Raw genomic sequence first — 24,172 nt, 5'->3', positions numbered from 1 at the left:
ATCATGGCATTTGGTCCCATCACTTCATGGGAAATAGATGGGGAAACAGTGGAAACAGTGTCAGATTTTATTTTGGGGGGCTCCAAAATCACTGCAGATGGTGATTGGAGCCATGAAATTAAAAGATGCTTACTCCTTGGAAGGAAAGTTATGACCAACCTAGACAGCATATTAAAAAGCAAAGACATTACTTTGCCAACAAAAGTCCATCTGGTCAAGGCTATGGTTTTTCCAGTGGTCATGTATGGATGTAAGAGTTGGACTGTGAGGAAAGCTGAGCGCTGAAAAACTGATGCTTTTGAACTGTGGTGTTGGAGAAGACTCTTAAAAGTCCCTTGGACTCCAAGGAGATTCAATCAGTCCAAAGGAAGATAAGTCCTGGGTATTCACTGGAAGGACTGATGCTGAAGCTGAAACTCCAATACTTAGGCCACCTCATGCGAAGAGTTGACTCATTGGAAAAGACCCTGATGCTGGGAGGGATTGGGGGCAGGAGGAGAAGGGGACGACAGAGGATGAGATGGCTGGATGGCATCACTGACTCAATGGGCATGAGTCTGAGTAAACTCTGGGAGTTGGTGATGGACAGGGAGGCCTGGTGTACTGTGATTCATGGGGTCACAAAGAGTCAGACACGACTGAGTGACTGAACTGAACTGAACTGAACCTAAGAATGTTGCAAAGTAACACCATCTCCTGGCATTCTGAGCATGGACTTGGGAGCCAGGCCATCCAGGGGAATCATGGGGAAGTTATTTAGCCTCCTGTACCTCAGTTTTCTCATCTGCAAAATGGAAGCAATAACAGTACTCCTATCTCCAAGGGCTTTTGTGAAAATTAAATTACAATATTTGTATAACAGGGTAAGTGATTATCATTATAACACAGCAGTTAGTTTAGGACAAACATGTCCCTTCATAATGAGGGAGCCTGGAAGAAAAGCTCACATTAAAATAACGTCTTTACTGAGTTTTCGAATTCCTAAGTGTGGAAAAGTTAGCCAAATCACTAACAAGCTTGCCTCTATTGGCATTTAACCCATTCATTGTTTTTAAAAAGGTTTAAAAAAACAGGTTTAAAAAAATTGTTAAAAAAGGTAGGATGGAAAGTGTTCATTCAATTTGTAGATTATACTGAACAAGCAGTTTCCTATAATTTTGACCAATTTTTTTCATCAGTTTGATGGACAGCAGGTACCCCAAACTGTGCAGAATGATAAACTCAGCCATACAGAGATCTTACTTCTTCTTGTTTAGTTGCTAAATCATGTCCAACTGTTCTGTGACCCCAGGGACTGTAGCTCACCGGGCCCCTCTATGCATGGGATTTCCTAGGCAACTATACTGGAGTGGGTTGCCATTTCCTTCTCCAGGGCATCTTTCTGATCCAGGGATTAAACCAGCATCTCCTGTATTGGCAGGCAGATTGTTTACCACTGAGCAACTGAGATCTTGATAGCAGTCCCCTAATGGAAGCACAAAGCTGAAACTGTGACTCTGGGTGGCTAGCTTTTAGAGTATTGGAAAAAAATCAAGTTTACATTATTATTGTTAAAAATGCCTCACAACTTTCCATTTTCTCCTAAGTATGGACATTAAGAGTATGGACTCGGGGGCCAGACAGTGAGTTCAGACCCCAGCTCTGCCACTCACCTATGTGACCTAACAAGTTAGGCAACTTTTCTGTGCCAGATTTTTACAGACTTTTGTCTGTAAGAAGAGGAGGACAATAACCATACTGACTGTGACCAGTAAGTAAAATATTATGTAAGGTGCTTAGAACACTGCCTGCCACATTTGTAAGCATCAACCGATGTTAATGATTGTTAATAGCAACTTGTAGACACAGAGCATCTCTGCGTCTGCAAACAGCAGCAGCCTCCCCAGGGCGTCAGGGCAGAGTTCTCATGTTTTCCATGTGGCCAGGAGGGGACCCCATACTCACTCTTCCCTCCTAGCCCCCCGCCACTTGTAATGTTAAACGCCCCCACCATATGACACCACGCCTGTTCACCACATACAGACTTTCTCCACTGAACACGGACTTCCCTGGGAGGAAAGGCCTGACTTCCTGCGGCCTCCGCACGGGAACCGACCCTGGTCCCTCAGAGATACTCCAGAAACGTGGAATGACTCAATGAATATCCATTCCTTCAGATTTTTGTTGTTGTTCAGTCACTAAGTCGTGTCCAACTCTTTGCGACCCCATGAGCTGCAGCACACCAGCCTTGCCTGTCCTTCACCACCAGATTTTTAAGGGGCTTTAAATTTCCAATCCCTTATGAAAATATAAGCCCCTCCAGGATCAAACTCCTTTAACAAACATCTTCGCAGCAGTCAGTGAGCCCGACGCTGAGGGCAAGTGGTGATAGCTGTTAACACTTCCAGCACATTCCACACCATCTCAGGTCACAAGCACACAGCAAGGACAAAACCTGTCCATTCTGAAATACAGTCTAGAGTCAACGCTGACCGAAAACAAACCAAAAACAGAAACAAATGTATTTTTACAAAAAAAAAAAAGTATATTTCTAAAATGCTTACCTTGCCTCATAAAAGAAAGGGCTTTTTCTTTTAAATTCTCGGTCAGTTGTTTCTTTTTAGTCAGATAATCCAAAACATAAATATTTGGAGCAAAATTTATCATGTTCTGTTCACCACAGCCATAAGGCATCCGAATCAGGGAGGCTAAGCCATTGATGGACGAACCAAGAATATCTCCTGAAAGCACAAGATATTTATCAAGGTCAGCAAATCCCCAATAACCATACCGCCTAATGGCAAAGAGAGCAGAAGGCACCCAACATTGAAGCAATATGACTGGAACTGAACTGGAATTGAAGAACTGCCAGGAACACAGGAGAAACCACATCCGGCTTTAGGAGGACTGGTCAAATACATGATAATACAATGGTACTGAACTTGTAGATTATGCGACAAATTAGGAGACTTTTAGCTCAAAGATACAGCACACATAAGCAAACTGTGAGGTTTTTAAAAATTTCTAACCAAAATCATTTGCATTAGGAAATCATCATTCTTATACAGGGAAGAAAAGTTAGTGTTATTCACATAAATAGAACTTTATTTTGACTTCCTTACTAATACACTATAAATTCTTGAGAAATGACGTTCTAAGGGCAGGGCTTGTGGTATTTTTCAATGTGCTCTATTTATCAACAACAAAGTAGAACTAATCGGTATATATGTTTCAATGAATCTCAGGATCAAAATGGGTTAAAAGTATTCTTCAAAGTTAGTAACATAAAGTTAAACAAAACACACGCTTACCCACATTCCTCTACCCACATTCTAACACCATGACTCAAGAAAATAAGTAAAAATTTAAAAATGTAAAGGCTGAGTTCTAATTTTGACCTCATTATGGTTGAACTGTATAGAGAAGAATATTTGTCAGTGTGGTTTATTTTAAAAACTTCACCATTCCAAGTCCAGATACCTATTGAAAACTTGCTCCTAAAAAAATGAATCCAAATAAGAGAGGAAGACTTTCGTGTGTGTAGGCCGCAGAAACGCTAGCGTACCATGTCTTAAACTTTAGATGTTAACTCAGAGAAGTAAATACCAGTACAGGTTTTGTTTCTTATTATTACCATCACTGCACCTTATGCTTTTAATATTCAAAGTGAACACAAACTTGGACTTTTAATAGTCAAAGAAGCAAGCCAATATTCACCAAATAAAACACAAATAGGTTTTTTAATAGCAAATTAAAAACCAAACAGGTTTTTTAAATAAATAGTGTATAAAAATAAAACTTGAAAAAACATTATTTTAAATAAAACTTTAAACTTCAGAATATTCAACAACCACAGGCAGACTCATTCCAACATAAGGAAAGATGGTACACACTCAAACTTCAAGGCTCTTGGGTGGAAGGGATAGTTAGGGAGTATGGGGATGAACATGTATACAGTGTTCCTATGTATATGTATAATACACATATTATAAATGGATAACCAACAGGGACCTACTGTATAGCACAGGAAACTCTGCTCAATGTTATGTAGCAGCCTGGATGGGAGGGGAGTTTGGGAGAGAATGGATACATATATATATGGTTGAGTCCCTTCACTATTCACCCGAAACTATCACAACATTGTTAACTGGCTATGAAAGAAAGTGAAAGTCGCTCATGAGCAAGTCAATTCCTAGGCAGGTTGATAAGAAGTCCAGGGTCCCCGAGGAGGAGAAAGGGGTCTGGGGCTCTCAAGGAGGAGACAGGGGTCTGGAATTCTCAAAGAGGAAAGGACAAATGTTTTTTCCTACATTCCTCAGTAAGGATAATATAAAAATAATGTATCCTGCTCGAGGACATGTTTCTCCTTCCTGAAAATCTTCTGACCAATCCTGTTATCTTAAAATGTATATTATGGGAGTGGGTCTAGTAAGATCTTTACAACCTTGAGACATTCTTTTGATTTACTGTAATAACCAATTAAAAAAGCATTTAACTTCCTTGCTAACACTATCAAGCGGGGCATTCTCCATTCCCCTTCCGATGTCTATGTCAGAAGCTTTCCCCGTTCCTTTTCACTTTAATAAAACTCTGCTATACAAAAGCTCTTGAGTGATCAAGCCTGGTCCCTGGTCCCGAAGTTAAATCCTTGGTGGTCACAAATCCGACACCGTTCACCGTAAGCTATCACTCAGTCGTGTCTCTTTCCGACACCATGGACTATACAGTCCATGCAATTCTCCAGGCCAGAATACTGGAATGGGTAGCCTTTACCCCAATACAAAATAAAAAAAATTTAAAAAGAAAAAACTTCAAGGCTCTTCCCTCTGTATGTGTGCACACACGCGACATCATCTCCCAGCACCCCACCACGGTGGGACGTGTTTAAGCAGAATGTATTCTCCTCAATAGAGAGTTTATTTATTTCTTTTTAAGAATTATATCTAAGTCTCCCCAAAAAGCCCCCTCCTAGAGGGACTGGTTGTTTGGAGTAATAATAAAAAGCACTACCCCTGCAGGTGAGATTCAAAAGAAAAAGTGCCTTAGGTCTTGACACCTCAAAGACCTAACAAATTATTTAGATGTCATTAATTGAAACATTTCCAATACTTGGGCTACCTGATGCAAAGAGCCGGCTCATTGGAAAAGACCCTGATGCTGGGAAAGATTAAGGTCAGGAGGAGAAGGGGACGACAGAGGATGAGATGGTTGGATAGCATCATCATCTCAAGTTGGAGCAAACTCCAGGAAATAATGAAGGACAGGGAAGTCTGGCGTGCTGCAGTCCATGAGGTGGGTCGCAAAGAGTCAGAAACGACTGAGCGACTGAAAAACAACAAAATCTAAACATTTCTTTCAGCTATTTGTAAAGCACAACTATACAAATAAGCCATTTCTGTGGAAGTTCTAATAGTTGAAAGTCCTTTGGGGTTACCAAGGCAACTAGGAGAAGGTGACTAAGTCAGTGGGTGGCTTCCAACGGTACAGGGTACTTGCGTTCTGCACAGAAAACCGCTCAAGGCAGTGGTCCTCAACTTCTGGTTGTCAGAAGCACTAGCAGAACCGTTTCAAAACATGCATGTCCTAGCCGTAGCCCAAGGGAGTCTCACTGAGTAGACTGGGAGTGGAACCCGGATATTTGCGTATTTGCAAAGCTCCACAGAAGGCTGTGATATTCACCAGTAACTGAGAGCCACAAAGGCAGAAAAACTCCTCCCTCCAGCCACACAATATTGTGGCCTGGCTCCTCAAAGAGTGGACTGCACACTAGAAACATCAGCAACACCTGGGAGCCTCTTAGAAATGCAGAATCCAGGGCCCACCCCACGCCTACTGAGCCAGAATCTGCCTTCGCACAGCGTCCCCAGAAGATTCATGTGCACCTTGAAGACTGGTCCAGAACTGGTCCAGAAGAACTGGTCCAGAACACACATCTTACTTGCCTTTCTACTGGAATCAGCAGTTGGCAGCAACTAGAAAAAGTTTTATTTAACTAGGATTAAATAAGAAAATATACCTAAAAAGGACCTACTGTATAGTACAGGGAACTATATTCAGTTTCTTGTAATAAACTATAATGGAAAAGGATCTGAAAAAATATATACTTATACATATGTATCACTGAACCACTTTACTGTTCACCCAAAACAGTGTCAACCAACTGTACTTCAATTTAAATAATTCCTTAAAAAAGAAAATGCATGTACAAATAAATGAGAACTGTGTATTATCATATATGAATAAGCCAGTGGTGAGGGTGATGTACCCTGTTCTTACCGATTGCAGTGATCTGAACCCTCTCACTGCCACTCACTGTGTGAGGAGGGAAGGAGAAACTCAGTGTTTTCAGGGTAGTTTGTAGCGTGCTGTCCGTCAAATCTAGCAAGATGGATTGTGAATATGATTTTTCTATTCCTTCAGCCTGTTGATAAAAAGTAACACAATTAACATGGTCTCTATTCCTCTGTTTAGAGAAAACTATAGGCAGATAATGAGTTAATTGTCTGGCCTGTTACAGTTAGATAAGTACCTACAAGGTCTTGATTCTTGGTTCAAACCCGTTAATAAATGTTTACTTTCTCTTTAAATTAGAGAAAATAGTTCATGGAATGGCAATGGAAATGATAAAGGAGAAGATGAAAAGGGGATGAGAAACCCTCTGAAATAGGTTCTTTTATTATTCAAAGAGATTAAATACCTTGTCCAAAGGCACCCTTTGGTGACAGAGCTGGGATGAAACCCAGGGCTGCCTCCCTCCAGAACACAAGTGCTTATCCACTATGCTGAGTTGCCTTCTGGTGCATACTGTCTTCTCCAAAAAAAACCTACAAAACCTATTCTACCTGTACTGAGGAATTCCAAAATTCAAAATCTATATATCAACTTGGCACAATTTAACAGGATTCCAATGTCACTCAGAGTGTAAATGTAACCTGCTTTATAATCATACTATAAATTTCAATAAGACATTGGCAATTACCTCCAATTGCATGATATATTTTTACATTTAGATGAGAAAAACATTAGGCATTCCTGGAGGGTGGAGAAGATGTCCTACTAGGTCTTGAAAACAAATTTAACCAGGAAAAAAGCCATCTTCTGCTTCCTTTTCAATTATGTATTTCCATTTTGTTTTAAACTTCAAGTATTTACCTTCACTAAAATCTTCTGGGTGACAGCATCAGAAGCAGCAGGTGAAACAGCTGTGACCGTGATGGGCACTTCCCCCAAACGTGTTGGCCTGACAGGGAAAAGAACAGTTGCCCCATCCTCACTGGGAACCAGAATGGTCTGTTGGTGTCCCGTGGCATTGATTTCGTTTGAAGCCATTAGAATATCAAATGCATCACTTTTCTCAATTATTACCTTAACCTGGAAGAAAAACAAAGTCATCAAAGGTTCTATATAATAAATGCTCCTCAGTAAAATGTTGCTTTGTGCATTCATGCTAAGTCGCTTCAGTCAACTCTTTGCAATCCTATGGACTGCAGCCTGCCAGGCTCCTCTGTTCATTGGATTCTGCAGACAAGAATACTGGAGTGGGTTGCCAAGCCCTTTCAAGTGTGGTTAAATCTGTGAGGCCCAAGACTAGAGAAAAATGAAAGGTTCAGAAAGGTTCAGCCAAGAAAAGGGTGTAAAGGTAACAGGAAAAACCTAGTTCTTTCTCACGCTTTTTCCACCTACCTCAAGACAAGCAGGGAAATGCCATTCTTCAGGTCTAACATTAAACTCCCACTAACATTAAATTCTCTCATATTCTGAAGGTTGAGTTATTTCATGTCCTGGTACTACCACCAGCCTGACTCAACTGTGTCATCCTGGGACACTAGTCCCATTAGAAAAATCTGAGGCAAACAGGATGAAACGTCATTACACTCACTGAGAATCTCTAAAATTATTCCAAGAAAAATATGAATGAGACACTAGTCCTGATGCACGTGTTGGTTGTAAACTTTCGTAGAGTATTTCAAAGCTGCCAGGCTCATCAAGAAGAGCATTTCTCTGGATGTTAGACTTTATGAATTGTTTTTCCCACTTATTTTCTCACCTGTTTCTCAAAATATTTATCTAATAGATGACTAAACTGCAATTAAGTTACCTGTCATTAAGTGAACAAGCTGGATACTGAATCTGGGCCTTCTGACTCCAGATCTTTTGCTCTTTACACTATACCATGTTGAGAAAATTAAAAAGTAAAATTAGAAAATAAGAACCAGCTTATTCTCTAGACACAGTGCTTAAAGAGATGATGGCATTTTCGGGTAGTAAGGTTAATTACAACCCCTAGTCTGGGGGTGGGAGTGGGGAGGGAATCATTTCATTAGCACCGCTATGGGCACAATAAAAAGAGTGGGCCTACCGCTGCCTTACAGGGAGCTGATTGGCTGAGGGGACACCAGGCCATGACTCAAAAATCAAAGCCTTGGAAACAGAATACACTAACACAGGAAGCTCAACTGTACCCTATGACAACCTAGAGGGGTAGGAAGGTGGGGGGCGGGGAGGGTCCAAGAGGGAGGGGACATATGCATATCTAGGGCTGGTTCATGTTGATGTATGGCAGAGCCCAATACAATGTTGTAAAGCAATTATCCTCCACTTAAAAATAGATTAAAAAAAAAAAAAAAAAGAAAATACTGTACAAATATGGGGACCGCTAGCCTAACAGCATGAGTGAGATTCCTCAGGGAAGACACCTTAGTTCCAAACCAGTCCTTGAAAGGAATAAATTCTTGCCAGTTGCAGTGGGCACAGAATGGCACTGTGAAGTGGCAAGACAACCTCCGTGTGGGAGGAGAGTAGGGGAAAAATGTGGGGAGAAAGGAGCACGAAAGAGAAAGAGATGTCAGGAAATGAAGTTGTGGGGCTAAAGCAGAGAACCCGCACTAGAAATTTGGGGGAGAATGCCCAGACATGCCAGCAATATCCTTCAACATTAACAAGCTGAAGAAATGGTGGGCAAAGTATGGCTATTTTCAATATTCCAGAAATGTATAACATTTTTAGATGCCCAAACACTACATAACCCAATGCCAGCATGCTTTTTCTTCATTTTTCCTGACATGTAAATGATGAACAAACCTTTTAGCACATTACCTCAGTGGCATCTTTCAAATAATTGAATATGGTTACTTCCAAAGCAAATTCTTCACCTCTGATGACAGAGTATGGAAGATTCAAAAAAATGAAAAATGGTTGGAAGGCTTGGAGCTGGAAAGAACACAATGAATACAGATTTTATTTAAGTCCAGAGCTTCATTCACACTTACACACTTAAATCTCACAAAACTTACAACACTTATTAGTAGCTTCGCATAGAAATGTCCTCTTGCCTACCAACAGAAAACCGCAACCTATCCTAAATAAACAGGGGCATATTGCTTTGATATATAACACAGTAATCACTATGTTTTATGAAATTCCCACTAGGAACTAAGGACTTTATACAAATTATTTCATCACACCTATGTAGGCAGGTGTTATGGTCATATTTTACAGAAAAGAAACCTATTTTACAGAAACATATTTTACAGAAAAGAAGCTCAGCCGCCTCTGTAACTGGTGCAAGAGCACGCTGCTGGCCAGTGCAAGAGTCAGAACTGGATCCTGGCATGTCTGAGGCCATAGCCAAGTTCCTCTTCTACTACTCCGCCATGCCGATTTCATCATTCTGCTTTTAAAGCCATTGTCCAAATGAAACAGCATCTGTTTTAGACTCCTGTGAAGAGCAAATGATCTTTTGCCTACCACCCTATGGACTATAGCCCACCAGGCTCCTCTGTTCATGGAATTCTCCAGGCAAGAATACTGGAGTGGGTAGCCATTCCCTTCTCCAGGGGGATCTTCCTGACCCAGGAATCAAGGTGGGATCTCCTGCAGTGCAGGCAGATTCTTTACTGTCTAAGCCAGGGGAGCCCAACATATAAACACATACATATATGTTGGTCACCCAAACTCTGATAGTGTTGGCCAAGCTTCTCACTGGCAGCAGTTAATTCTCTCTTAGAAGTTTATCTGGAAATCTGTGGAAGTCTCAGACTATCACAACGAGGTGCTCCTGGCACTTAGCAGGTGAAGGTCTGCATGCTCAGGACAGTCCCAGACAATGAAGAATTGCCCTGTGTTCCTCATGATTCTTAAATGTCCTTTCATGTAGACAAAGCCCCTGCTTATAATAAGCTGAACTTACAACCTAATTACAACACACATATAAACCCAAAGCATCTGTCAATATACAACTATTCTGTAAATCAAGAGGAAACTGCACTTTGTTTTGTAACTTTACCAAAATTTCTTCACTATTTCAAAACTTTACATCACCACAGGGAGCACCACTCAAGGTTTTTGCATTGCTAAAACAATACATGTATATCAAATTGCATTTTGCAGCTCTTATACACAAGGTACCTATGTACACACAAGGTATACTGTGTACTGCATAAATATTCAAATATGTTACTATGCTTTCTTGTGCAACTATGCCTGGCCACTTACATACTAAAAAGTTTATTATTTTATTATACATTACTTCCCTTTTATTTCTCCTTGGTATTTCACTTAGAGCATCTTACTGATTTTTTTTTATTAAAGGTATATTAAATTTTCTATGCATTTCATTTGCACAGATGGTTGAGGGACAAAACAAAATATCTGTTTTTAAAAACCAGCTTCATATATGACAGAGCTGAAAGCTACTGGCCTCAGACCAATCACAGTCAAGAGTTTCCTCCTGTCAGTGACGGTTTAGGGAGCGACATGGGATGTAATTTGACCAAAGAGTTGTGAAGGAATGTTCACTACGGGACATTCTGAGTTCTGCTCATCCTTAAAGAGGACATTCTCTCTCTTCTGGCCTTTGGAAGTAATTGGACTCAGTCAACAATAAACCTACTCTCCAAATCTCAACACAGAGCTAGCACAGGTAACAGTTTAATGCAGTTCACACTTGAAAATGTAAAACAGATGAAAAACAAAAAGGAAATGCCAAGAAACCTTCAAACTATGATCAACATCATAAGCAATCAGTTTTTTAAAATCCACTGAGGAGCTGATGCTCTCTGTGCTTCGTGGCATTGTACCATCTATAAGTAGCCCTTTCGTATAATACCTCCGCTGGAGCAGTTGTTAGTCCAAGACCTAAATCCTCAGAGATCACAAAAGCAGTTGCAACCCAAGAAGTGATAGAATCAGGCACAGTAACTTCGAATTCTTGGTAAATTCTGGAACTGAAGTCAAGATAAACATAAAAGTCACAAAACCAAGAACAGACACACTTCAAAATAGGCCAACATAACCTAAACCATGTTTTGGAAGAATTTCCATGTTTCGGAAATTTTTAATTTTCCAAATAATTTACATATCTAAAATTTTTTTAAGATTTAAGCATAAAACAATACATCTCAAGTTCTCAAGGAACAGATCATAATAAGGTCATAATACTGCATACTGATCCATATTCCAATAAAAATCTTTCTACAATATTTATATCTTCAAGACAAGCATCATTTTCAAAAACGTTATATAGATAATAAATATCCTTTTCCAAATTTAACTCCCATTTATTTCTCTCAGTATGCATAAAGTTTCCCTCTGTATTCTTTGTCAATGCTATTATTTGTTTTTGGAGGTTTGACTCGTGTCTTATTTCAAATTTCCATAAATAGCTGACTCACAATATATGCAGATTTCATGATTCAACATTTCATGTTGAGTCATCACGCCAGGTGGCACAGAGTTTGTTAGCTAGGTTGAGTTCTTTTCAATGCCCACACCTCTTCTGCTTGTGGCTCACAGGGATGTTTAATGGGGCGCCACAAGGCAGAAGGAACAATCATGAGCGCTTCCCAGCCCAAGCAACAAAGGAACTCCCAGCAGTCTTTCCCCAGCGAGAACCATGCAACTTCAGGGAAATTAAAATAATCCTTCTTTAGAAAAGGCCTGTCTTCTCCTTGATGATCCTCTTACTGCCACAATTCGCATACAGCTTTATTAAAAACTATGCATGTGTGTGTTCAGTTGCTCAGCTGTGTTCAACTCTCTGTGACCCCACAGACTATAGCCCACCAGGCTCCTCTGTCCATAGGATTTTCCAGGCAAGAATAGTGGAGTGGGTTGCCATTTCCTTCTCCAATTAAATACTATATTTAGATACAATTAATATCATTCTTTAAAAACTCTTGGTCTATTTAGTTCTTTATCACACTATATTTATACTGAAACATTAGAAAGAGGGCAAAACTTACTTAAAACTAAGACCAAACAAAATATATACAGGCAAAGAACTTTAATCTGTACCCCATGTTGGTGTCTAGCCATATCCAAGTCTCTGGAAAATGCTTTCGTACACGCGGACTGCTACCTAGAGAAAAGTCATGAAGATCTACCAAGTAGCTTTCATTTTCGTCCACAAACCTCTCAGCCAACTCTACGCTGTCATCTAAAAATAAACATTGACAACTATTAGGAGAAAGTCACGGTAGATAATGTTCATAAACCTAGTCCACAGAATTACAGCATCTCTCAGCTGACAAGGCCTTTACAGCTTATCTTCTCCAATCCTTCTCATTTGACACCCGAGACCCACAGCAGTCATGTGACTTACCCCAAGCCACATGGTCACTCATGGCAGAGCTGGGAAAAAAACGTTCTCTGGCCCTACAACCAATACCTAAAAAACTACTTGCAGTTCAGCTGCAAAAAAATAGGTTAAATCCCATTTTTACAAGTTATCTCCAGTTCTGCTATTCTCCTCTTCTTAGATTCCTAGTGCTGAATGCCTTTGGCTATACCTGCCACAAGATGCTACAAGAATCCAGCTTATTAGCTTTTTTTCTTACAAAACAGTCACACTGACACACAGATGCTGGATCACCTATCTCTATTCTTTCAACTTTTCTATAAGCCTAAAACTATTTTAAAACAAAACGTTAAAAAATAAAATTATACTGAAGAAGTTACCAGAGATACAAAGATAAATGCAATGAGCTCCACCCACTGTCTACGGAGAAGGCAAACAAATACATGAGTTAGAGTCCACTCAGGCAAAATGTCTGCCATGCAGAGAACAGCTAATTTTACACAGAATCTGAATAATGAAAAGGGTATGGCTAGGAAAAAAAAAATCCATCTTGTGTTGTTTATTGCATTACATTTTCCTTATGTCTCAGATAAAGAGCATCCCATACAAGAGGGGGGAAAAAAGGAAGCTAAGTACAAAGGCATGTCCAGAATATGGCAATGCTTATTAGGAAAGAGTGGCATAAAATGAGAACATAAGGAATGCACAGGTCCAGATTTTAAAATATCAGTTATCCCATGCTGAAGGATTTGGACTTGATCCTTTAAGCAGTGATGATCTACTGAAGGTTTTAAAATAAATCAGAAACGTGATCTATTCCATGTTTTATAATGGTAACTCTGGTCTCAATGAGAACAGTGGTTTAGCGATGGGGGAATGGACGCAGGAGAAAAGGACGGATCCTGCACTGCCCAGGGAAACACACTGACCAGAAGCTGGGGCCCAGCAGAGGAGAGGAAGGACAGCCTTGAAATGACTCTGCTCGGCCTCCCAGTTGGATGAGCTCTGTGCGTGCCCACGGCACTTTCTCTCCCCATCACACCCCTCAGCACACTCTTCTACCTGTGTGCTGGTTTGCCCTACTAGACCAAGCTTGAACTTCCATTGCCTCTAATATGCCAGGCACATATTAAAATCATCTACTGATAATAGGTAATTGCAGATTTCTGAGTACCAAACATGTGTGAGGCACTGTGCATGCTTCTGGATTTAACCTCCTAACAACCCTGTAATAGAGGCAATATTATTAGTACTTATAATTCAAGGAGAAACCTGAGGTTTAAGGAGCTTAATGAATTTCCTTGGGGTCATAAAGCCACGATTGAAAGTCAGAAGTATTTCTTGGTAAACTCCTTTCTTAATCACTAGGCTGTTCTGCATCTGGCAGCGAGGAAAGAATCAAGGATGAGTTTTGGGTTTCTGATGCAAACATGTGGGTAGATGGTGATTTCATTAACAGATATATGAGATCATATCAATTCAAGAGCTCATATATCAGTCAAATCATATTAGGGAAGAGCAATGGTTTGTGACATATAGAATTTAAGGTATGTGTGGGGCATCAGGGTGCAGAATCAGGAGGGGTAAGATAAACAATCAAGGTGTTCCAGAGTTGAATTTAATGGGGAAGATGTCATGGAAGGACCAAGGACTAGGGAAGAATTCTACCAAACTGACTGACCACGTGGTCCAGGTTGTCGATGTTGTGTTATGTTTAGTCATGTTCTAGCTGTTTGGCAACCCCACGGACTGTAGCCCACCAGGCTCCTCTGTCCATGGGATTTCCCAGGCCAGAATATTAGAACGGGTTGCCATTTCCTCCTCCAGGGGATCTCCCCTATCCAGGGATCAAACCTGCATCTCCTGCACTGGCAGGCAGTTTCTTTACCACTGAGCCACCTGGGAAGCCCGTGGTCCAGGTACCAGGGGCAAATATGGGCAGAAGGAGTCAGTGACCAAAACTGACCAGGAGAGGCCAAAACCAAAGAAGACACGTAACAGAATCAGGGGAGTGAGGGCACATATAAAGGAGAAGGACAGGCATTTGAAATGTCAGGGGTAGATCCATGGCAGGTGATGACGTAACCTATGACTACTGTTGCCATGGTGATGATCACATGACAGTAGACGGGCCACCCACACCTTCAAATCCCCCAAGAAGACAAGGTAGTCAGACTCTGAACCTTCTGCCAGAGTCATTAATATAGAGAGAGGCAAAGGGAAAGTAGGTGACTGAATGTTGATTAAAGGATATGTGATTGAAATTTTTGAGCTTCAAATGATAAGGGGCTTTTAACTGAGGACTGCTGAACAATGGTCTTGAAGTAGCCAAGAAAATACTGAACTCTATTCACCTACTGGGAATGGGGGGCTTCCCTGGTGGCTCAATGGTAAAGAATTCACCTGCCAATGCAGGAGATGTGGGTTCGATCCCTGGGTCAGGAAGATACCCTGGAGAAGGAAATGGCAACCCACTCCAGTTTTCTTGCCTGGCAAATTCCATGCACAGAGGAGCCTGGCAGGCTATAGTCCATGGGGTCCCAAGAGTCAGACATGCCTTAGTGACTAAATAACAACAACATGTACCTTCAGACCGTGAACCAGAAGAGAGGCAGAAAAATTAATGTCAATTACTTGAAGGTTTCCAAGAACATAATATACCAGTAAAAATATTAGGTTTCTTCTGTTACAGTGAAGAGGTAGAAGGTTCTCAGAAAAGGTAAAGATTACAATAAGTGTTACTAAAAATAGAATGAGTATGATAGCACCAGGATTTGATAAGTAAACATAAACAAAGCTGGGTAAAAGCTGAGACCAACAGAGAGAGCATGGAAAATCAGATTGGTTGGAAGGCTGCCTAGGATAAATGATTACATGAAGAAAGCTAAAAGTGCCAAGTGTCTTTAATACACAGAGATCATAATGACTTCATAAAACCTTTAAGACTATAAAATTGTTCTTAAAACTTCAGGACAGAGGCTCAGGTGTCCTACGGTGTCAAGAACCAACCCCAAAATGGAGAGTCTGGAGTTTAGTGGAGGAACATGGGGTAGAAATCAGGGGACTCATGAATAGAAACTATGATAGTTCTATAGTCTTTCGAAATGATTTCATATCATTTTACCTGAAAGAAGTGAGAACAGCTTCTAGAATTAATCATTCTCATTTATACATTTCCTTCAGTCAAAATATTTTATGGGGACCTCCCTGATGGTCCAGTGGCTAAGAATCCACCTTGCTATGCACGGGACAGGAGCTCGATCCCTGGTCCAGGAACTAAGATCCCACACGCCATGAAGCAACTAAGCCCCCACATCACAACTACCGAGTCCACGCGCCACAACTAGAGTCCTTGCACCACACGAAGGATCCCACATGTGACGGAGACCCCACATAGTGCAACTAAGACCCGACGCAGTCTAATCAATCAGTTAATTTTTTAAAAGAAGTTAAAATGAACAATTCAAGTAAAACGCCTTGTGAATTTTCCTTAAAGCACATCTTTTAATTAGTTGGGTGGTCAAGTCTACTTCGCAATCCAGGAAACAGGGATGTGTGATGTGATCCTGCCTGGGAAGAACTCAGATTAAGGAGACGTGTGTGTGTGTGTGTGTGTGTGTGTGTGTGTGTGTGTGTGTGTGTGTGTGTGTGTGTGTGTGTGTGTGTACCACATACTTCATGGCATCTGGGCTATTTTCTAGCTGCACAATAAAAAGCCAGAGAACAGAAATGTTTCAAAAACATGTTGCCTCCTTTTAACTAATTCCAAAGTAACATCGCAGTTTACAATACAAATTGGAGGCATAAGATCTTTCAATATGTCCAGAAATGTAAGCATGTCAAAAAGTTACAGAGAGAAAATGGAAAGTAATCATTAGAAAGATCTAAACAGGAGCTGAAGAACACTCCATGTCATGGCCCAGATGTACTTCCAAGTACATTAAACTCCAAACACTATAGGATAAAAGAATAGAAAATGAAAATTACAATATCCATATTCAACTAGAATGTATTCATACTTACATAAGTAACTATAAATACCTGAGATGAAAGATTTAATGACTTAAAAAGCACTTTGCCAGATTTCACTTACAAACACCGTCAATGTAATCCTTCACAAGGTTTGCATCCGTCAACACCCAGAGGCCACACTCCTAGAAAGAATCATTTTAATTTTCATTTAAAATATAAGTTTAAACGCCCTCTAAATTTTCAGTTACCTATACCCCTAATTCACTCTTGCTGTTTTGTTTTTGTGAAAACATGTGAAAATACCTCCCTTTGCTTTTTTAACTCTTGCTCATTTTTGAGAGTTTAAATACATACATGCATATACAGTTTCTCACAACAAGACACACAGCCACACACACAAGCACACACACACTCTCACATGCAGAAAGAGCTATTTCAGAGTCAAGGAAAGTGATATAAAAGAAAGAAGTTACTTGTTTAATGGTAATTCCATTATTTCTCTAATGATGAATTTACTCATTTGCTTTTAAGACTATGGACTAAAAGAAGGATGGCCATCTTTCAATTTCAAATTACACTTATATAACACACTGCACTTCAGCAACTGAAGTTAGTTTTGTAGCAGTAAATATATTAATATCTTTTCAAATTATATATATATATATAAATTTTCAAATTACAGAGCAAACTAAACATACCTGAAAGACTGCAAAAGAATTCATGAACATGCCTAAATAATATCCTGTGTTATAAAGTTCCAATTCATGGACCACCTAAGAAAAAGATAAAATATACAGAATGAAAGCATTCATATCAATGTGTTCTGCCCTCTCAACATTTCTGATATGTACTGTGAATAAAAGACAGGTACACATGCTTATCAAATGTACTACATCAAATAGACCATATGCTTATCAAATTTGAAAATGACACAAATGGAGGAATAATGAATATGTCAATGCCATGTTCATAATTCTATCAGCCAAAAATACACTTCTTCTTTAAACTTATTTTTATTCTGTTCAGTAATCAAGAGTTCCTAAGAAGTGTGGGCTTGTTGACAAAGCCAACACGTAGAGATCAGCATTAAAAATGAGTCATACTTTTGACAAAGATAAAGAGGGTCAATGTGATGGTTAACATAAGACCTTAAAAAATATCAGTTAAGAATCCAAGTCAGTTCTAACAAGGTGGATGAAGCTAGAGCCATTTATACGGAGTGAAGTTAAATCAGAAACAGAAAAATTAATTAATGTGTATTTATGAACTCCAGAAAAATGCTACTGATGAACCCATTTGCAGAGCAGGAATAGAGATGCAGACACAGAAAACAGATTTATGGACACAGCGGGGAAAGGTGAGGGTGGGATAAATTGAAAGAGTAGCATTGAAACATATACATAACCATGTGTAAAATAGCTAGCTAGTGGGAAGTTGCTACATAACACAGGAAGCTTAAACAAGTGCTCTGTGATGACCTAGAGGGGTGGACTGGGGGATGCGATGGGAGGGAAGTTCAAGAGGGAGGGAACACATGTATACTTATGGCTGATTCACACTGTCGGACAGCAGAAACCAACATACAATAATTGTTGTAAAACAATTATCCTTCAACTAAAAATAAATTTTAAAAAATTTTGCTAAGTGAAGTAAAGCAGATACAAAAGGACAAATATTGCATGATTCCACTCATGTGAAATATCTAGAATAAGTAAATTCATAAGATCAGAAATTTGATTAGAGGTTACCAGTGTTGCAAAGGGAAGGAGGTAATGAAGAGTTATTGCTTCATGGTCACAGAGTCTCTATTTAGAATGATGAAAATTTCGGAAATAAACAGTGATGATGGTTATACATTATTATGAATAATTAATGCCACTGAACTATACCTTTAAAAATGATTAAAATGGAAAATGTCATGTTATATATATTTTACTATGGTAAAAAAAAAGTTAGGATATTATAACCCTTTGGTAACTACTTTGATACATTTACCTCAATTACATTAGCATTAAGATTGGGAAATTAAGACAGGGAAAAGAATTATGGACAACTCTAAGTTTAAAAACATATCAAGTTTAACATTAAACACCCTAACCACTGCTTCTGCTTTACTAACAATAGCATTGCTACACCCATGGTAAGGAAGCATGATGCTAGAATAGGCATCAAGAAGAAAGCAACAGAATGAGAAAACAGAAAATTCAATAATATCTCAACAAGCTGGCCAATATAGTTAGCCCAACTATAGACAATGAAGCCAGAGCCAGACAGGATGGAGAGGAAAGTTTTTCATTCCATAACTCAAACTCTACCACACAAGACCTATATGTGCAATGCAGGTGTGAATCAATGGAACTATCTAGGAAGAAGCATCTCTTGCATACGGAAGTCCTCTTTTCCTCACTGGTTCAGTGAGAAAGCTGCAGCAATGGAAGTCTGGTATCTGCAGGTTAGTCCTGGAAGATGTAGGACACTTAAATTATTCCAAGGCATTCACAAGTCTCTGGACAGCATACATAAATTTAACAAAAATGAAAGAATGGAAAATGGTCCATTATCATAGGCTCCTGACTCCTTCCTCTACAGCCAACACTTGAGAAATACGAAATGCAAGCAAGAAACTTATATGAGTAGAACAAGAAAACCCTCAGAAGAGGGAAGGGTATCTCCAGTTGGGGTGTTGGAGGAAGCAGATGGCAGAAAGCTGATACACAGCAGCAGGCTGGAAGAGGCTTTTAAATTCTACTTGTGCTTCTCTTCAGGAGGTAGCCTTAGGACAATCATCCCGGCAATTCACTGCCAAAACCAGCAGGCAGTGGGCAGGCAGTCTGCTGATAATACCAGGATATTAATGGCCAGGACAATACCAGCTCAGCACCTCTGCCCTTCTGGTGTGAAAGAACCAGGAAACATTTAGACAGACCCCTGGCCTTCAAGCATTCACTTTTCCTCCCCTCCTCCTCCCACCCCTCCAAGCTGGTGGGTCATCACCTCAGGAGATTACCTCTTACTGGGCCGCTTTTCCCTAGGAGCTTAAAAATGAACCACTGGGTGGAAGGGGGCAGCACATAGGGAGAATCAAAAGTAGTTCTCTAGTCCCTGAAGCTCAACCCTTCCCCTCTCTTTAAACTGACAAGAATTACACGGATTGGAGCCTGGTATTCAGCCTTCCCCAACAGACAGAACAGCTGCCAAATCAGTTCAACTAGCTATCCAACAAGTATAGTTTCCATAAAAGACATCCAATCAGACAACATACAGCATGTGAGGTGAATACTGCAAAGTCAGCTCAAGAATTTAAAATAAACATAGTAAATACAGATAAGAGAAAATATTAGCAATATAAAACAAGGAAAAAAACAAATGAAAATAATAATTAACAATATAATAGCTGACATAAAAGTAGGATATCTACCAACTGATAGAGTCAGTTGAGGAACTCACCCACAGAAATACAGAGAAGACAGATGAAAGAGACAAAAAAAGCATAAAACAAAAAGCTAAGAAATATGGAGGAAAAAAGTAGACATGCTAATCTCTGCCAATCTCTGAAAAGGATAAGAAATGGAAAGAAGAGGAACTATAGGAAGAAATAATTTCCAGAATCAAAAAGTTAAGGAACAGCATAGACTGAAGAGGCAATTCACCATGACAAAGAACTAAAATTCTATACAACAGCAACATGATCTGGCCAGGGTTGGGGAAGGAGATGGGGACAGGGAGAGACAAAAAGGATGTGTAAGAATATGAGGGCACACCGAAATGCTTGATTTGTCAGATAAAGATACAAAAAAAAAATCAACAAGGATAAATAAACATGAGTACAATTCATGCCATAAGGACATCTATCATGGGAACAAAAATAGAATGTGTAACTTCCAAAACCATGGAAAGAAGAATGAAAAGAAACAAAAAGGAAGTAGTCTAAATTATAAAATAAAAAAGCAGAAATAAGTCCTAATTAGAACAAGGACTAATTTGTAAATGGGTTAAATAAGTTTATTAAGATACTGTCAGATTAGATTTTTTAAAAAAAAGCAAAATACAATATACTATCTACAAGATACACTTAAAAATTTACAGAAAGTTGAAAATAAAAAGATGGAAAAACATACCACTCAAGTGTGAAACAAAAGAAAGCTGGGATAGCAATCTTATATATGACAGAATTTAATGTACAGTGAGATTTAGAGACAGAGACGCAGGGAGAGCACAGGTGTGTGTATTTCTGTGTGTACACATACATATGGAAGAAAAAATGAAATAACGTATTTATCAAGATATTTAGCAAGTTGTAAAACGAAAGATACTATCATCAGTTAAATCAAGTGCAAAATGCTATCGATTTTTTTAAATAAATGAATTTAAGTAAAATCAAGAGATAAAAAGTGACCAATGGGTTTTAAAGGATTTTTTTTTTTAAAGAAAATGAGAAAAATTTGCTGGATAGGCTGAAGAAAAATACATAATTTTTCTCAAATGGACTGATTGTACAACAATATGTCCAAATTAGCCTATACACATATATCTTTCTTCCTGAAGTGTTGTTAATCACTATAGTTAATCACTAAATGGATATAGTTCATACAGTCTACATTTCCACTGCCAAGGATATATAAAGGACTTATAAATAAAAATTAAACGACTGATGAATAGGGGATTAGATTATGTAACACTAGATGTTCATATATTCCTTGCCTTGTACGTTTTCTGAAGATTAACATGATTTCACTCCCTGAACACACTGCAAATTCCTGATTCAGTGAGGACTGTAATTATTTATAACCATCATGCATCACCAAAATAAAAAGTATTTTACAGTTACCTAAAGCTCTCCCCAGTGTCATTCATAAATGTGCAAGTCCAATTCCTAGTACTTTTTCAAGTGTGTTCAGTTAAAATATAGTTTGAAAATGAGGAGAAACTCTAGGTGACAATTTTCACATAAGACAGCAAAGACAGTTGACCACAATAGACTCTTTCCAACGTGACAACTGGAATGCAGATCCCTTTCATTCAGAAGCTTTACTATTACTGACTTATACTTGAAAAATGAAATTTCCTTTAAAACTTGAAGTAACACAGTAAAGTTTCTCTTTTTTTCTCTTTCAGTGCGTATTTTTGTAATGAAAAAATGCCTAAACTCACATTTTCCATTGTAATATCATTTGAGACATTCATTAGATTCACACTCTTGTCGACAGCTACGATACCAACTATTGAGTCTGGCTGTGTCACAGAGATCCTGAGAGAGACTTTCTCAGATGGTTCAGCATTGGCTTTACTCCAAAATAGCTGTATCTAAGAAAGTGAAAAAAACAGTATTGATATAACACACTTTTTTAAAGCATTTCATATGTCTTATCAATAGCAGATCAGTGACAAAATCTAACAAAGAGTCTACACTTGTGTTGGCTCAGGGACATTCCAAAACCATCCACAAGTCTTTTCCAGGGAAAGGAGTAAAAACAAACTTCACTCCCACAGTGTCCTCAAGTCATGGAACCTCTCACTGGAGTATATATCAAAGTTTTCCTTCACTTCTCTACCCTTCTTCCCTTTCTCCGCCTCCCACCCCACAGCTGCTAGCCGGTACTGAAGAGAAGACAGTGTCTGCCATACCCGGGGAGGGTCAGTATCCATGGGCGAGGACAGGAACACGCCTGCACGCTGGCCACCTAGACTCAGAAGTGAGCACCTGCAAGTAAGACCCCTGAGGGCACACAGAACTGCCTACTCTGGGCGGGGGTGCCTTTCCCCAGGAGGAGGCCATCAGACCAAACACCAGTCAGGCCCACTGCTCTGTGCCTCGATGGCTGTCATCAACCCTCAGCAAAGCGCAGTCCTCCTGGTGCTTCTTAAAGAGCATCAGTCCTCTCACCCAGGGCTGGACCTAATGGCTTTGCCAGAAGGCCTCTTCCTCCTAGGAATGTTCATCTTGCCCAGCTCTATTCCAACAATCCCATGCCCCAGTGGCTGTACCACCTGATGAAGATGGCCTTAATGAATCCCTGAGCTTACCTGAATGTTAGACAGGCTTCTACCTGACATTAACTACCTGATTTCCCTTTCCTTAGAAAATCTGCAATTGCAAATGTTTTCTCTGCTCCTTTGAGATGTAAACCTTCTCCCAGCTTCCTGCTAGTTTTACCAGCAGAAAAGTCTTTCTCAAAGATCTGGGAGCCATCCTTTTGAAGTGTCTTCATTCAGTCACTCAGTCGTGTCCAACCCTTTGCAAGCCCATGGACTGCAGCACGCCGGGCTTCCCTATCCTACACCACCTCCCTGAGTTTACTCAAACTCACGCCCATTGAGTCAGTGATGTCATCCAACCATTTCATCCTCTGTCGTCCACTTCTCCTCCTGCCTTCAATCTTTTCCAGCATCAGGATCTTTTCCAATAAGTTAGCTCTTTGCATCAAGTGGCCAAAGTACTGGAGCTTCAGCTTCAGCACCAGTCCTTCCAATGAATATTCAGGGTTGATTTCCTTTAGGATTGGCTAGTTTGATCTCCTTGCAGTCCAAGGGACTCTCAAGAGTCTTCTCCAACACCACAGTTCAAAAGCATCAATTCTTTGGTGCTCAGAATTTGTTATGGTCCAACTCTCACATCCATTGAACCATATACCAACCTCCCAGGTGGCTCAGACAGTAAAGAATCCACCTGCAATGCAGGATACCTGGGTTTGATCACTCGATTGGGAAGATCCCCTGGAGGACATGGAACCCAATCCAGTATTCCTGCCTGGAGAATCCCATGGACAGAGGATCCTGATGGGCTACAGTCCATGGGGTCGCAAAGAGTCGGACACGACTGAGCAACTAACACTCACATCCATACATGACTACTGGGAAAACCATAACTTTGGCTATGTGGACCTTTGTTAGCAAGAAAACCATAACTTTGGCTATGTGGACCTTTGTTAGCAAAGAAATATCTCTGCTTTTTAATATGCTATCTAGGTTTGTCATAGCTTTTCTTCCAATGAACAAGCATCTTTAAATCTCATGGCTGCAGTCACCATCTGCAGTGATTTTGGAGCCGAAGAAAATCAAGTCTGTCACTGTTTCCATTGTCACTTGGTCTATTTGCCATGAAGTGATGGGACTGGTTGCCATGATCTTAGTTTTCCGAATGCTGAGTTTTAAGCCAGCTTTTTCACTTTGAAGTGTTAATCATCAAGAAAGAGCCTTGATTGATCTCCCAGTCTCTGTGAGTGAATAGGAGCCTAACTTATAAACTCACAGATGGCCTGCTCACATTGACCAATCCCTCCCCCAACGTCCTCCAGTACTTTTTCATTAACTCACCCCAGTATTTAAAAACCTTCCTGCCTTCTGTTTCAGTGGAGTTGAGTTCTGTCTCTCTCCCCTACTGCAATAGTCTTAAATAAAGTCTTCCTTCCCTGTTTAACTTGCCTGTTTAACAATCTTTTTTTTCACATGCCTCTTAAGCCACTGTGTTAGGTTTACTCTTCTCCACTCATATCTTAATAAGGTGAGAGGGGAACACATAATATGCAAACCTTGCACTTCTCACCCTTTACTCTGCACCTCAGTGACTCCATAGCTCCAAACTGCACTTGTGTGCTGACAATTTCTGAAACTACATCTCTTGCCTCTCTACATCCCACACATTTA

At 39.9% G+C, this 24,172-nt stretch overlaps 1 protein-coding gene across 1 annotated transcript in view; it reads right to left on the bottom strand.

Moving 5' to 3' along the window:
- The window catches only part of CD109 (CD109 molecule), a 136,389-nt gene that overhangs the window by 33,583 nt on the left and 78,634 nt on the right, over positions 1–24,172 (bottom strand). Inside the window, exons 15-23 of the mRNA XM_043890530.1 lie at positions 21,680–21,832; positions 17,227–17,301; positions 16,650–16,710; positions 12,274–12,415; positions 11,087–11,204; positions 9,076–9,189; positions 7,132–7,350; positions 6,256–6,400; positions 2,544–2,720 (exon numbers count right to left, since the gene is read on the bottom strand). Coding sequence (XP_043746465.1) covers positions 2,544–2,720; positions 6,256–6,400; positions 7,132–7,350; positions 9,076–9,189; positions 11,087–11,204; positions 12,274–12,415; positions 16,650–16,710; positions 17,227–17,301; positions 21,680–21,832 — 1,204 coding nt within the window. The remainder of the gene's footprint in view (positions 1–2,543; positions 2,721–6,255; positions 6,401–7,131; positions 7,351–9,075; positions 9,190–11,086; positions 11,205–12,273; positions 12,416–16,649; positions 16,711–17,226; positions 17,302–21,679; positions 21,833–24,172) is intronic.

Source organism: Cervus elaphus, chromosome 28 (genome assembly GCF_910594005.1).
Source record: "Cervus elaphus chromosome 28, mCerEla1.1, whole genome shotgun sequence".
Taxonomy (NCBI): domain Eukaryota; kingdom Metazoa; phylum Chordata; class Mammalia; order Artiodactyla; family Cervidae; genus Cervus; species Cervus elaphus.
Note: the sequence above shows the minus strand (reverse complement) of the source record. Positions and strands in the feature narration are given on the sequence as shown.